The sequence below is a fragment of the Crotalus tigris genome, unplaced genomic scaffold (assembly GCF_016545835.1).
Source record: "Crotalus tigris isolate CLP2741 ecotype Arizona unplaced genomic scaffold, ASM1654583v1 scf7180000018151.1857312, whole genome shotgun sequence".
In the NCBI taxonomy this organism is placed as follows: Eukaryota; Metazoa; Chordata; class Lepidosauria; order Squamata; family Viperidae; genus Crotalus; species Crotalus tigris.
In genome coordinates, this window is record NW_024096849.1 from 906,830 (window position 1) to 921,997 (window position 15,168).

Below are 15,168 nucleotides of genomic sequence, written 5' to 3' on the forward strand. Positions count from 1 at the left end.
AACATTTCTAAGCATTGCAGCCTCCTGCCTTTTAAATACTGCAGCTGAGAAGTAGATAGATGGAACCTAGGGTATAGATCAGTATTTCCCAGCAACTTTAAGATATGTGGACTTTTACTCCCAGAATTCTCCAGCCAGTCACGCTGATACTCACACTGATATTCTTGATTAAGGTTATCTCTTCTCTAATCAGGATTAGCTCCCTTAAATTATGGAAAGTTTCCAATCTGAATGGAGATAAAAGTCTTAAAGAAATTCTCTGTATTGGGATTGTCTTCCATTTTCTAGTCTCCTGCCAAGGTCTGACTTAGTTAAATCTTCCTATTTATGAAAGTTTCAGATCTATCTGCTCCCTATCTAATTCAGCTACAAATGCCGAAATATAAAATGGCTTATATCTTTGTATGTGCTTGCCAGCTGCACGAGAAGGAAAATACAGGAGGAGTCTTTTTTGGCCACCTGTATCCATGAAGTAATAATAGTGAGGAAGCTATGGGATGTGATCTTCTTCATTATAAATAGGACATTTATAGATATTCACCATTCAGTCATTTCCCTATTCCCTTCCATCATCATCATCATCATCATCATCATTATTATTATATCCAATTATTTCTTTTGGATAATGATTTTCCAATTATTTATAATCTAATAAAATTCTGTGCAACCACATATAAAATACAACAGGAATTTATAGTATTACTTGAGGCAGAAATGTGTTATATTTATATTTCTACCTTAATAATTATTGTATTATTTATGTTTTAAGGTGGGGGTCTCCAAATGTGGCAACTTTAAGACTTGTTGACTTCAACTCCCCAAATTCACCAGCCATGGGGAATAAGTTGCCAAGTTTGGGGACCCTATCTTAAAACTTAAATAATACAATAATTATTTTAACATGATTAAACCCTTTTCAAGAGTTAGAGTTATAGCTACTGCCAAGATTATTTGAACTGTATTCATGTGCAGCTCTTAATTCTATTGATTTTACCTTTAGTGTTATAACATTTATAACAACGTATAATTTTTAGACTTGCCCACTGCCATTCAGGAATGCAGGTAGTCCTCAATTTAACAAATGGTCGTTTAATGGCCGAAGTTAGGGCGGAGACTCCAAAATCTATTTGCAACCTGATTTTGAAGTTACAGTGGCTGCAGCCCTGTAGTCACTTGATCACATTTTGGATGCATGGTAACTTTACTGCTGTTTGCAATGTCCTATGGTCATATGACTATGATTTTTGACTTTTCTGGTATTTACCTCTGAGTTCTGGCCAAAAAAAAAACATTGTGTAAAATTGAATCCTTTAATGACCGCCATGTTTGCTTAGCAAAAAGATCATAAAATCAGGTGCAATCACATGGTCACCTGCTTACCAACTGCAAAAACGTAGGACCGTAATTCCAAGTTCAGTTATAGTTATAAATAAAAAATTACTTACGATTGAAACTGTAGGGCATGTTTTGCTGTTTCTATAATGACATTTATCACCTACATCTAAATCTACTTCTAAAGAGGTTTGTTGGTATCGTTGGTAGACCAGAAAAATTTTGCATTTCATTTCTTTCAGATCATAATGGTGAGATTAATCTTTATAGTTACCATTTTTCAGAGCTTGTATCATTAGGTAACAGACAGTGAAATATGAGAATTATTATTCGGTCTGACCATGAACAAAAGATGTGATTTAGCAATTCTATCTAAAATTTTATGTAAGGGTTATTTTATATTACGTTATTTTATAACTGACAATATTATTTTATACTTTTGCAAAGTACTCTTGTAATTTATTGATTTAATCTTTAGTATTTAAATTTTTAAACTTGTAGTACTTATATTTTATTGCTTTACTTTATTCTTACCTAATTTAATCAGAAATGTTTGTTTTTCCATCTGAATTTTATAAAAGCTATTATGAAGCTATAATAAAAATGTTCCATTCTAGACTCATACATAGTGTTTAATTATAATTTTATATTCAAATTTACAGGTATTTTGTGGTAAACATAAAAATTTATTAACACTGTTATAAATACAAAATTATGGATAAGTTTTGTATTATCAATTTTACATTTTATGCTGGGCAAAAAACAAAGTAGGCAGACTAAACAAGCGGTATTATGTTGCATATTTCACGATACTATGGCTCGGGGTCCAATATGGCTTGTATGAACATGTCAGTCTCGGTCTTCCTGTTACATTGGCTAGAATGTTGCTGTATCCGAGACTGTTTCTATTCCTATCATAGATACTATTGGATCAGCCTCCATATGCTGGCTGTTACTTAGCTCTCTCCATCCCACAAACAATAGCCAGATTAATGGAAAAAATTGATCAGTCTCCATCATTCTGCCGCATTAAGAATTCTAACAGGAAATATTTTTCTTTCACTATAGCTGAATATTGTTTCTATTATTTTTAAGAATTCTCTAGTTTTGACTACTGTGATCAGCTATTCTTATGTAAGTACATAGCTTAATTTCATAGTACCTTGATTTTTATCTGGAGCTAAGGAGGGACACATTTTTAAAAAAAATGTATTATAACCTATTATAGCCTTCAACCAATATCAGCCAAACAATTAAATCAAACAAAGAGCTGTGACTGATCTCACATTTTCAGGTGGAGCAACAGGGTGCTGGTTTTCCGGGCAGGACTAATGCTCTGTAATAGCTGAGATTAAGCTAGCCCACTCCTTAATATTTCAAAAGCGTTCCAGAAGCGTCTTCTGGAACCACCTTTATTTCTTTTTTAATTATTTATAGTTTTATGTTTAGGTTATGTTCTTTTATTATTATTATGATGGCTATTATATACTGTTAATGTTTTACTTTGTTTTTAGCAATCTATGTAAGCCTCTGACTCTCTTTGGATTATGATGGGTAGATAAATAACAATTCATGCTTAATTCTGTTCATTTGCTCTAAAGATTGTTTGGGATACTCATTAATTCTAATTTTATGTCACAATAAATTCACAGTACCTAGTAATTGTTTTGAAAAAGTTTTAAAAAATAAGTATATTCTCTCTCTCTCTCTTTCTTTCTTTCTCTCTCTCTCCCTCTCCCTCCCCCTCTCCCTCCCTCCCTCCCCCCTCAATATCTTTTAAGGTGTTTTTTATTTTTGCATTTTTATATTTTATTTCTCACATTTCAGTTTGGACATTGACATGCCATTTCATTACCCTTTGCTTTGTACGTCAGTTAACCTCGGGTCCTTTTTTAATACATTTATTAATATTATATTTCCATAATCTGTGATGGATTTAGATTTAACTCTCCTCCTAGTGTGGTAGAAGTGGACTTTCCAAATGTCCTTTACCCCATAACAATTTTGGTGTCCTACTAAAAATGTTACAGTAAGAGTGAAGCAGATCTATTGAAAGGAGTGAGACTGACAAGAGTTAGAAAGCGTTAAAGCTAATGAAGTTCTACGGAAATTGGAAAGCAACTTCCAACTACCATACTGTAGTTCTTCCCCACACCTTCTATAGCATTTATCAATGACTAGTAGGGCTGCTGTGAAGACAGTCACAAATCAGTCTCTGCTTGTTCAATTGTACAGCCTAAATCTACATCCACCACATTGTTTACATTCCTGCAAGAGGCAACAGTAATAATTAAATTTTGAGGCCGTGCTCATGGTCACTCATGACTTGGTCATTTCCTGTTTGGATTATTGCAATGCATTCTACATGGGGCTATCCTTGAAGATTATCCAGAAATTTAAACTGGTCCAGAATGCAGTAGCATGCACAGTAATGGGGGGTCCCTAGGTTTGCCCATGAAAGGTCCTTGTTGCTTGAGCAACAGGGTCTTTCAGCTTCTTTCTGGGTGCAATTCAACATGCCAATCATTACCTTTAAAACTCTAAATGGCACAGGGCCTGGTTATCTGTGGGACTATCTTTCCCTAAGGACCACTCTTCCGACCAGATGAAATAGGATGGGCTTGCTCCTAGCTGCTTCCCCTCAACATCACCATCTGATGGGAAGCCTGCTCTTTCTATGGCAGTCCCTACTCTATGGCACACTCCCTCCCCTAAAGTTTGGCAAACCTCTATCCTCTTAGCCTTCCATAAAGATTGAAGATCTGATTTCCCCCCCCCCCCGCCCCCAAGTGTTTAGAGAAGATTGGACAAGTAAAAGTTTGATTTAGTGCCAGGTCTTCGTTAACATTTTAATGTTTTAATCTATTTAGTTTTATAATTTTAATATTATTTTATAGATTGTTTTGACTTTCAGTTGGAGCCACCCAGGAAAGTGGTATAACTGCTCTTGGTTTGAAAATGGAAAAAGTGGCTTAGAACAGAATGGCTTGTTTTGTTTAAACACTTTAAAATGAAATCTATAATCAACTTACACTCTCCTTGCTAAGCAGATACCAGGGAACAATTTACAGAGGAGGATGCCCAAACTGAAGTGGACAATGACAAGAAGCTAACACCAGATCTCCAGTGCTCAGTCGCTGTGGACTCTGCCAACACCAATTATTCGGTTGGTGTTGAAGCAAAAAGCAGGTTAGCAAGGCAGTTTCAGAATGAGTGAGAGGATGGCTGAGACTTTTAATTGTCACCTGCTACTTTTTTTAGATGATTTGTCTATAAGTGGTTTAATTGTGTTTATTCTATTCATTCCTAACCAAGAGAAATAGATGCATGTTTATAACTTTTCTGTAACGCTACATCAATAATAGCGGTTATAATAGTGGTTCGGATGAAATAGAAATCAGGAATCAGTCACTTTATTAACTAAATTTTAAAATAGATTTATTCTGCTTTCTTTTTAAAGAAAAAGCACTGAAAATAGCTGTGAACCAGTTTGGATTTATTTTTATGCTTCACAAGAATATTTTAGTAAATTTATTTATTTATATCTCACCTTTGACAGCGAACATACCAAATAAAACTCTTCCACCTCCTCCTGTTTTCCTCATAAAAATCCTGTGAGGAGGATTGGGTTAAGAGAAAGTGACTGTCCAAGGTCCCCCAGCTGGCTTTCATATCTAAGGCAATACTAGAACTCAGTCTCCTGGTTTCTAGCCTGGTGCCTTAACCATTTGAACAAACTGACTCACAAATTCAGTGAAAATGAGTTACTAAATTTCCAAGCTGTCAGTTTTTAGCAAACATAGACAAGGGAAGAAAAATTCCTGTCCTAGGGCAATATGGTTTTTCTCAAGCTTTAGGTTGGCTTCTCAGAGAATTGTGCCAAATTATAATTTTAATCTAACAGAAAATCTGCTAAATACATTGTGCTTAATGTCAGTATTTAAGTATTTAATTTTAAATTAATACTATTTTTTAAATGTAATTATATTCATGATTAAATTTAGTGTTTCATCCTGGCTGTGCTAACTTTTACAGTCCAGCTCTTGAAGTGCTACTCAGAGTCTTGTACCTTCAGCCTGAAAAGAGTTGCACCCCATAGTACAGGCAATCCAAGAATGCTTAGCATTGGATTTTTTTTTATTCATCCAGGATAACTATTTGAAAACATTTATAGGTGAAGTTAGATCTAATTTAAATATTAACAATTTATTGACTGTATTTAATGTAATTGGATGGCAAAATTTCTGTTTCAATTTTTTTAAAAATTTGCATTTTAAAATACCATTTGAACTTTCCCTTTTGCCTTTCTGGTCTTTTTTATTTTTGGTCCACTTGTTGTAGCAGTGAGCAGGTCTGCGCTTTTTGTTACTGTGGGGAACGCAGCTCATTAGGACAAGGCGAGCTTAAACAATTCAGTCCAACTCCAGGGTTTATTGCTCCATGGAACAACCAGCCCTTAAATATCAATGAAACTGTTGACAGCAAAGATACCATTGATGAGAATATTCCAAGGCAGAACCCAGTCCTCCACAAAGCAAGAGGACAAAAAAAGTAAGCATTTCTATCTGTTACAAAATAAACCTATTTTATCTGATATTTTCTTTCTAAGCATAATATATTGAGCTTATCTGTTTGTTTAATAAAACAAATGTTAGTTGTTAGCATAAGATACATCCAAAGTGTTTCCTAAGTGGGAACTGAGAATCAAAAGCAGAAGTTTCTTACAGAATATAGGAATACACCGGTTGGCAGAAAAGGTCAAAGAATAAAATAGAGATGAACATACAAACACATACACAATCCTGGAGCAAGGGTGGCTAGAAACAAGAGTGATAAGCCAAACTGAAGCAGAATTTAGACAAAGAGGCTGTGATATTGCAGAATAAACATGCAAACTAAACTGAGAAACATTCATATCACAGGACCGTTGTATGGTTACTCTTCTATAATCTGTGGAAGGAGAAGGATACATATTAGTAAGCACAGCTGTAATAACATCTGAAACTGGGACTTCCTTTTTAATCCCATTTCCTTCTCTTCGTTTTTGCATTTATTTCATATTATCTGTGCCTAAGGAGCATTTTATAGCAGCTGTTTTTTGAGAGCTTGAATGATGCACTTATACATTGAAAAAAATTACTTAAAGAGACTTGAGCTGATTAATCAAAGTTTTTGTAGCTTATGGGAAAGTACAAAATTACTTTACTTGGAACAACTAACCATCTCTGTCCCTGAGGAGGATGATGCAATCATACCCTAGTGCCATCCTGGCTGGTCTCCAAGTTTTGCTACTAAAGGGATTGTTTGTTAGAGTTTCCTTATTGGTGGTGATTTCTGGGCTGGTGCCAGTCAAACAAAAGCAGCAAAGTAGGAAATGAAACAAAAACTGCAAAATAAGTATTTTGGACCAATTTAAAGTGGATCATTTTTAAGGAAAGTCTAGATTACAATATTTTAACATATTGAAAGTATTCTAACTTCTTATTTGAATATCTGTAATTTGTTTTCCCCTTTTTTGCTTCATCTTAAGTATAGAAACTTTTAAAGTAAAAAATTAATTTATTTTACATAGAATTAACCGGTTGAATGTGTGTTCAGTTACATGTCAACAAACCAATAACAGGTATTTTAAGAATCTCAAATGTTTTGAATGTAGAGAGGTGAAATTTACAATAACCTGAAATGTAATTAGGCATATTCCTGATCAGTATTAACAGTTTGTCACTCTTGTGGTGTTGCAGATCAAGGTACATTTTTGTTTTTTTTATATATGTAATTTGTGCTGAAGTTTTTTCTTAAATTGAAATGCAAATTATTTATATCTAGTCACATGAAATTTATATCCAGTCAATAATTAATTTAGTGAAATAATATTCACTGTAGAAAATAATGGAGATTACCTTGACAGAACTAGACAAGAACTATTATATATTAGAAAGATGGGAGATAAAGCACTATCAGATTTACAAGGTCCTGTTAGCAGAGCCTATCTCACAAAGGTATAAAGCAGACGTGTCAAACTCGCAACATCATGTGACATCCCACGATATATCGGGACTGTTTTGCCATTGCTGGCAATGGAATGGGTGTGACTTCCACGTGACATGTCCGGCCCATGGGCCGGCAGTTTGACATCCCTGGTATAAGGTATTCTTCCACTTAACAATTCATTTGAAGTTTGAAGTTACAGCACCACTGAAAAAAGTGACTTATCACCGTTTATCCCACTTAATAACTGTTGCAGCATCTCGATGGTCATGTGATCAAAATTTGGCCATGTGGCAACTGACTCATACTTATGACAGCTGCAGTATCCCAGGGTCATGTGACCCACTTTTGCGACATTCTGACAAGCAAAATCAATGGGGAAGCCAGATTCATTTAACAACCTTGTTAATAACTTAACAACTGCAGAGATTCATTTAACAACTATGGCAGGAGATGTTGTAAAATTAGGCAAAATTCACTTAATAACTACCTTGCTTAGCAACAGAAATTTTGGACAACCATTTGTCTGAATTAGTATAGGATCTCCTGCCTATATTAGGGGTTGGACTAGGGAACCTCCAAAGTTCCTTCCAATTCTGTTATTCTGTTAAAATTGGTGGGTAAGCCAGATTCACTTAAACAACTGTGTTACTAGCTTAACAACTGGATGATTCACTTAACTGTGGCAAGAAAAGTTTTAAAATTGGCAAGTTTAGCAACAAAAATGTTGAGCTCAGTTGTGGCTATTTGTAGTTCTAATTTTCACATAGAATGGATTTTTTGTTTTGTTTTGGTCTATCTGTTGGGATTGGCATCAATCTTGCAAACCCAATGGTGCTTTACCATCCTTCCTCCTTATATCCCAATAAATCAAGAAGGATCTACCTGGATCATTTCCAAAAACTATCTGCTTGGGACTTGCTAATTGTTTAAGAATGTTTCAGCCCTCTCTCCTTATCTAATGGTGCTTGCATATTTCTGTCAAGGTTATTGTCTTTATTCTCTACAACAGTAGTTAAAAGTCTTCATAAATTTATTCCAGTCCTAACGTTTTTTTTGCTTATGCAGTTGTTCCACAGGGATGATTCTAGAAATGTTTATGCAACTCTTGATAATCCAACTTGTTTGCTTCACATTGAACAATAGTGTATTTGTTGTGTATTTGGGTTCTGGGTTTTCATTTAAATTGGAATTCTTACTTTCTATGTAGCTTTCTGCCAATATATAAGGAAAGCATTTTTAATTATAGGTGTATTTAAGTTTTTGTGCTAGACTTTATTTTTATTTATTTGCACTTCTTATTTCTTAACCACCCATCTCCCGTATAAAGGAGCTCTGGTCAATGTACAATGCAGTCAATAAAATCAACTATTAAAATCAGAATAATTTATGATTAAAAATTGTATTCATGTAATTGATTCAAATGGATAATCTGACAAAGGTGGCTAACAACATGTTAAAGCAACAAAAACAATATTGGCAAAGAGTAAAAAGCCAAAAAAGTCACCAAGGATAAATCCAACAAAATAATTGATGAGCTGGCAAAAGGCCATTTGATCTCAGGTCCTGAAGCACATGAAGGTCTCCAGTGAGGGACCTTTGATGAAAGGCTAGGGATGGAGCCAATCTGATCTAGGATAAATAGAGTGATTTGGAAGATGGGCTCTATGAAACATACAGATATAAAAATCCCTGAAGCTATAGTTGGATTAGCATGGAAAAGTTATGCATTTTCTTTTCCAAAATTGAAATAATTTGAAGAATACACAATATTTGGTACTATCTACAAAGTCTGATATGTCTGAAAGATACTCACTCTTTTTACTTGTTCTTTGCAAGTTACAGTTAAAGCAAAAGAGTTGTAGAGAGCAATAATGGACAGTAGGAATAATCTTGAGGAACAGGAGGAAAAGCAGCAACCAAGACAATGGTCAAGTAAAAATAACCTGAGTCCAGGATAGAACTGTAACCTGAGAAAACATCTCAGACTTGACCATTCCAAGTTCTTGCAAATATAAAGGGAAGGGGGGGAGAAAGAATAATCAGACTGGAAAGGGTCTGTTACTAGAAACTTATACAAGTAATTCTTGACTTACAACTGGTCACTTAGTGACCATTCAGGATTATGACAGACCTCCACAAAATATTTATGATCCAGTTTTGAAATTCCCACATCGCTCCCCCTCCCCTGCAATCATATGAATGCATTTTGGGCACTTAGTAACTAGTATTTATGATATTTGTAGTCTTCTGGAGTAACACGACCACAGTTTACAATGGTTTCGCTGCAAACTGGCATTTATTTCTGATTTCTGACAAAAAAATTAGCAAATAATGTGTTCGCTTAACAAGCACAGAATTCACTTAATAACTGCTACAAAATGTTATAAAATGGATCCAGTTACACAGTGGCCCACTTTATGACCATCATGACTTACAAATCTAATAGGGTATAGTAATATGCTAAGCATTACCTATAATAAAACTAGTACCAGCATTCAGTACCATTGGCCATGGTGTGTTTTTAGACCAACTGAGAGAGCTGGGGGTGGGGTGGGGTGGAGATGACACAGTTTTGTGCTGGTTCATTTCTTTCTTCGATTCTGGGCCCAAGCAGTGTTGATAGGATACTCTAACATGGACCCTGCTTTGTGGGATGCTAGGGCTTGGTGCTTCCTCTGCTCCTTTTTAATATCTACATGAAACTACTGGGTGAGATCATTTGTCACCATGGGATGAGGAATCATAAGTACACTAATGATACCCAATTATATATCTCCATCCCAAGTGAAGAGAATTATGCTATGGGCATTCTTTTGTGGTCCTTGGAGGCTGTGGAGACCTGGATGGGTAACAACAGACCTCAGCTGAACCTTAGTAACATGGGATGGCTATAGGGCAGTCCCTCTGTATCCTAGAGTTTATCATCTTTGGTCTGCACTACCCCAAAAAGACCCAGTTCATAACTTGGAGGTCTCTTGGACTCATAGTTCCTGCTCAAAGAACGGGTTACAGCCATAGAAGGGCTTTTGCTCAACTTCATATTGTGTGCCAGTTATGCTCTTTCCTGGATAGGATGACTCTCCATTCAATCATTCATGTCCTGGCCACCTCTTGTGTGCACTATGTCAGGTTCCCAAACCCTCATTGTTTCCCCTGCATATATATATTCTACTTTTGGGGCCTCCTATTTTGCTGGGGGGAGGGGGAGCATGCTTTTGCTTGGGATAACTTCCGCTTTTTACTTTCCCTCTCTTGCTTCTATCATCTTGAGAAAGGAATGTGTCTCCCTTCTCAGGGAGATGGTTACAGTAAAACGAAAGCTGGCAAAGACCATAAGATGCGCGCCAACTGTACCAGCCAGCTAGATTTCGTGCCACCTGTGGATTGGCTGGATTTCAAATGGACATTATGACTTTGGTGGGAGGAGGAATATTGCTGGTTTAATTATACTGTTCAAGCAGGATTTTCCTGAGATCTTGCCTTGACTTCCCTACTGTCACTAACCTCTAATAAAACTTTCCTTTTGAGACAATACCTGTTTCAAGAGTTCTGCTTTCTTGGGTGGTTAGCTGAGGTGGGTCCTTACATAAGGCGAGATCTGAATAGTACTCAACCCAGAGAAGCTGCTGCCCTACCAGGGGAGTTGCAACTGATTTCTACATGGAGCAGTTCCAGGCAGAGAAATGATTCCAAGATCTCCTCTGCCTAAAAGCTGATGAAAGTCTCTCCAGGGAATTGGAAGAAGTTGGACCTTCTGGTGAAGAAGATTGAGCCAGATGGTCACTTGGAGTCAGTAAGAAGGAAAGATGAGAAGAAAAAGCTCCAAAAGTTATCCTGACCCAAGGTGGAGGAAAAAAGAAGGCAACGAAAAAGAATCCAGAACCTTCCCCTCCTGAAAAAGACGAAGAAAAGGAGGAACTGAAATCTGGGGATTGGTGTGGATTGGAGAGAAACTATGTCTCAGCAGCCTTGAGACTTAAAATGATGCAAACAGGACATGATTCGAAAACTGCTGGTCATTTTGAATTTGTAAAAACCTTACATCTTATTAAGAGACAATTTTGGTGGCCTGTCCTGAAAAAGGACATAGAAAGCTATATGGCCAGCTGCCCCACATGCATAGCAGCCAAGAGGTGACAAGGAAAATCCCCAGGACTGCTGCAGCCGGTAGCAAGTCCGTTAGCACCCTGGAGAGAGATCTCTATGGATTTCATTGTAAAACTGCCTGAAAGTGTTGTAAACACTGTAATTTGGGTTGTAACGGACTTGTTCTCCAGACAAGTTCATTTCATTTCACACCCCAAGATTCCAATTGCAAAAACTTTGGCGAAACTTTTTTTACAAAATGTATATCGATTTCATGGGCCCCCACAACATATAATTTCGGATCAAAGGGTTCAGTTCACTTCTAAGTTCTGAAAAGCTTTTCTAGACTTGATGGGGTCTAGTCAAGAGTTATCTTCTTCCCATCATCCTCACACAAATGGGGGGACAGAAAGACTTAACTCAACTCTAGAACAATATCTGAGATGTTTTATTAATTACCAACAAGACAATTAGTCAGATCTGCTACCATTTGCTGAGGTTACCTATAATAATGCTGTGCATTCCATTACTGGTTTCTCTCCATTTCAAGTAGCAAATGGTCAAACCTTTGTGGCCATGCCTGAAGTCCCCACCAAAGAGCCTGAAATCCCCTCCATGCAGGAGTGAATTAAACAATTGCAAAACACCTGCCGGTGGTCAGAAAAGCATTGGATGAATCCAGGGAGGCCTATAAAGCTCAAGCCGACAAACGTAGGGTAGAACAGAAACTGTATAAAGTCAGAGACTGGGTGTTCCTGTCCACAAAGTATTTACAATCGTTGCAGCCTTCCAAGAAACGGGGGCCTAAATTTATAGGACCTTTCCCATCATCAACCCTGTGACGGTTGAATTAGACCTGCCAAAGTATCTACAGAAAATCCACCCTGTTTTCCACTGTAGCTTACTCAAACCAGAAATCACTTCCAACATCAGGCCTCCTGCACCCCCAGTGCCCACACTCACCATGGTTGAGGGAGAACAACATTTTGAAATTAAAGACATTTTAGACTCTCGAACACACCATGGAATGACACAGTACCTAGTAGCTTGGAAGAATCTCCCTGTTGCCCAGAATGAGTGGGTATACAAGAATCATGTTAGAGCCCCTAAACTTCTACAATGTTTCCATTCTAAATACCCTGAGAAATGTAATTGATTTGTCTATGTTGTTCCCTTTACCTTTTTTGTTTTCCAGGTGAATTTTCTGTTCTAGGGCAGACATGTCAAACACAAGGCCCATGGGCCAGATCCCACCCGATATGTGGTTCCATCTGGCCCAGGGGCCTGCTCTGGAAATAGCAAAGGACCAGCTCGCCGCACCTAGGCCCGGCCCAGGCTGACCGGGTGCTGATCTACAACCTGGTTGCGTCCATCAAAGCCGGAACGCGCTTAGCCTTAAATCCACAGGGCAACCCCGCCCCCTGGGTGCGCGTGCAAGCTGAGTCCAGCATCCCTGCTGGCTGTTTTGTCCCGCAGGCTGACCTCACCCAGGACGCCGGCGCTGGCCGTCTCCTGTGTGCACACCCGGGGGACAGGCAGAGGTGGTAAGGCAGCTCCTTGTTGGTTTCAGTGGCTGAGCGCGTTCTGGCTTTGATGGATGCAACCAGGTTGTAGATCAGCACCCGGTCAGCCACCCCTACTAGCACCTCCAGCCTCGCAGCTATGAGGCTTTCCTTTCACCTGGATAGACCCCCCCCATGCAGGAAAGCAAGACCGGCAGCAACATGGCAGTGCTGGCAATCTCTCCCCCTCCTATTGCCCCTTCCTGAGCGTGGAGGAAGGAAAGAGATGAGAAGGAGAGAAGGAAGTGTAGCGGAGAGGGAAGTTGGGGGGGATCGGCACTGGCTGGGATTGGCGCTGGCTGGGAGGCTTTGCCAGAACTCTGCGGATTCGGCAGAGAAGTCGTGAGCTCTGGTGGTAGGGCGGAGCTCTTGGGGAGGGATTTTTAAAGGGGAAGAGAATTGACTGGGGGAAGAAGATTTTATTTTCTCTTTTCCGGAGAGACAAGCTCCCCAACTCCCCTCTCCGCTACACTTTCTTCCTTCCATCTGTCCTTCTCATCTCTGGTGCTGGTGGGAGGGAGGGCGGAGGGGGGGCGGCGCTGATCTTACAACCTGATTGTGTCCATCAAAGCCAGAATGCGCTCATCCTTAAATCCACGGGGCAGTCCTGTCCCATTTCCTGGGTGCGCATGCAAGTGGAGTTTGGCATCCCTGCTGTCTGCCTTGCCCTGCAGTCTAACTTCACTCAGGATGCCGGTGCTGGCTGTCTCCTGTGCGCACACCCGGGGGACGGGGCAGAGGTGGTGAGGCAGCTCCTTGCTGGTTCCAGTGGCTCTTAGGCTGAGCGTGTTTTGGCTTTCAAGAATACAACTAGGTTGTAGATCAGCGCCACCATCCCCCACCAGCACCTCCAGCTTTGCAGCCACGAGGCATCCCTTTCAACAGGACTGCCCCCACCTGCCCACATGATATAGGAATGGCTGGCAGCAGCATGTTAGTGCTGGCAATCTCTCCCCCTCCCATCACCCCTTCCTGAGCGCAGGGGAAGGAAAGAGATAAGGCGAAGGAAGGAATAGAGGGAGGGAGGAAGGAATGGAGCAACGGAGGGTGGAAGGAAGGAATGGGAATAGAGGAAGGAACGGAGGGTGGGAAGAAGGAAAGAACAGGAAGGGAAGAAGGAAGGAACAGGGAGGAAGGAATGAAGGGTGGGAGGGAGGAAAAAAGGAATGGAGGGAGGGAGGGTAAAGGAGGAAGGAACGGAGGAAGGAAGGAACAGGGTGAGAGGAAGGAAGGGAGGAACCGAGGGTGAGAGGAAGGAAAGAAAGGAAGAAGGAAGAAACGGAGGAAGGAATGGAGGATGGGAGGGAGGAAGAAAGGATCAGAGGAAGGAAAGTGGGAGGGAGGGAGGGACTATGTCCCAGCGCTCACCCCAGTCCCATCTTCCTTTGTCAGAGACCTCAGATTTGCCCAGGCACTCCTGAAGTGAGTAATGTCGAGCTGGCAGTAGGCCAGCCCACCCTGACCACACCCACCCAACCCTCCGAGGGCAACCACAATGCTGATGCGGCCCTCAATGAAATTGAGTTTGACACCCCTGTTCCTAGGGAGGGGGCTATATGTCAGGTTCCCAAACACTCATTGTTTCCCCTGCATATATATATTCTACTTTTGGGGCCTGCCATTCTGCTGGGGGGAAGGGGAGCATGCTTTCTCTCGGGATAACTTCCGCTTTCTACTTTCCCTCTCTTGCGTCTATCGTCTTGAGAAAGGAATGTGTCTCCCTTCTCAGGGAGATGGTTACAGTGAAACGAAAGCTGGAGAAGACCGTGAGATGCGCGTCAACTTTACCAGCCAGCCAGACTTCATGGCACCTGTGGATTGGCTGGATTTCAAATGGACATTATGACTTTGGTGGGAGGAGGAATATTACTAGCTTAACCATACCGTTTGTGCAGGTTTTTCCCCAGATCTCGCCTTAACTTCCCTACTGTCATGACCCCTAATAAAAGTATCCTTTTGAGACAATGCCTGTTTCAAGAGTCCTGCTTTCTTGGGTGGTTAGCTGAGGTGGATCCTTACAGACTATTTGCAACACACTCTACATGGAGCTACCTTTGAAAAATATTTGGAAGCTTCAGCTGCAGAATGTGGCTGGGCGAACTATACAGGTAGTCCTCAACAACCACAATTGAGTCCAAATTTTCTGTTGTTAAGTGAGATGTTTAAGTGAGTTCTGCCCCTATTTTATGCCACAATT

At 39.7% G+C, this 15,168-nt stretch overlaps 1 protein-coding gene across 13 annotated transcripts in view; it reads left to right on the forward strand.

The window, feature by feature from the left end:
- KMT2C (lysine methyltransferase 2C) overlaps window positions 1–15,168 on the forward strand; it is a 172,242-nt gene that overhangs the window by 52,261 nt on the left and 104,813 nt on the right. For 7 of the 13 annotated variants that reach the window (XM_039348377.1, XM_039348378.1, XM_039348376.1 and 4 more), the window contains exons 3-4: window positions 4,380–4,521; window positions 5,674–5,883. The exons of 1 other annotated variant lie outside the window; for it this stretch is intronic. In XM_039348377.1, the coding sequence (XP_039204311.1) occupies window positions 4,380–4,521; window positions 5,674–5,883 (352 nt within the window). Of the gene's footprint in view, window positions 1–4,379; window positions 4,522–5,673; window positions 5,884–6,046; window positions 6,049–15,168 lie in introns of those variants that run through there. 5 more of the 13 variants (XM_039348371.1, XM_039348381.1, XM_039348372.1 and 2 more) reach the window with 4 other exon arrangements.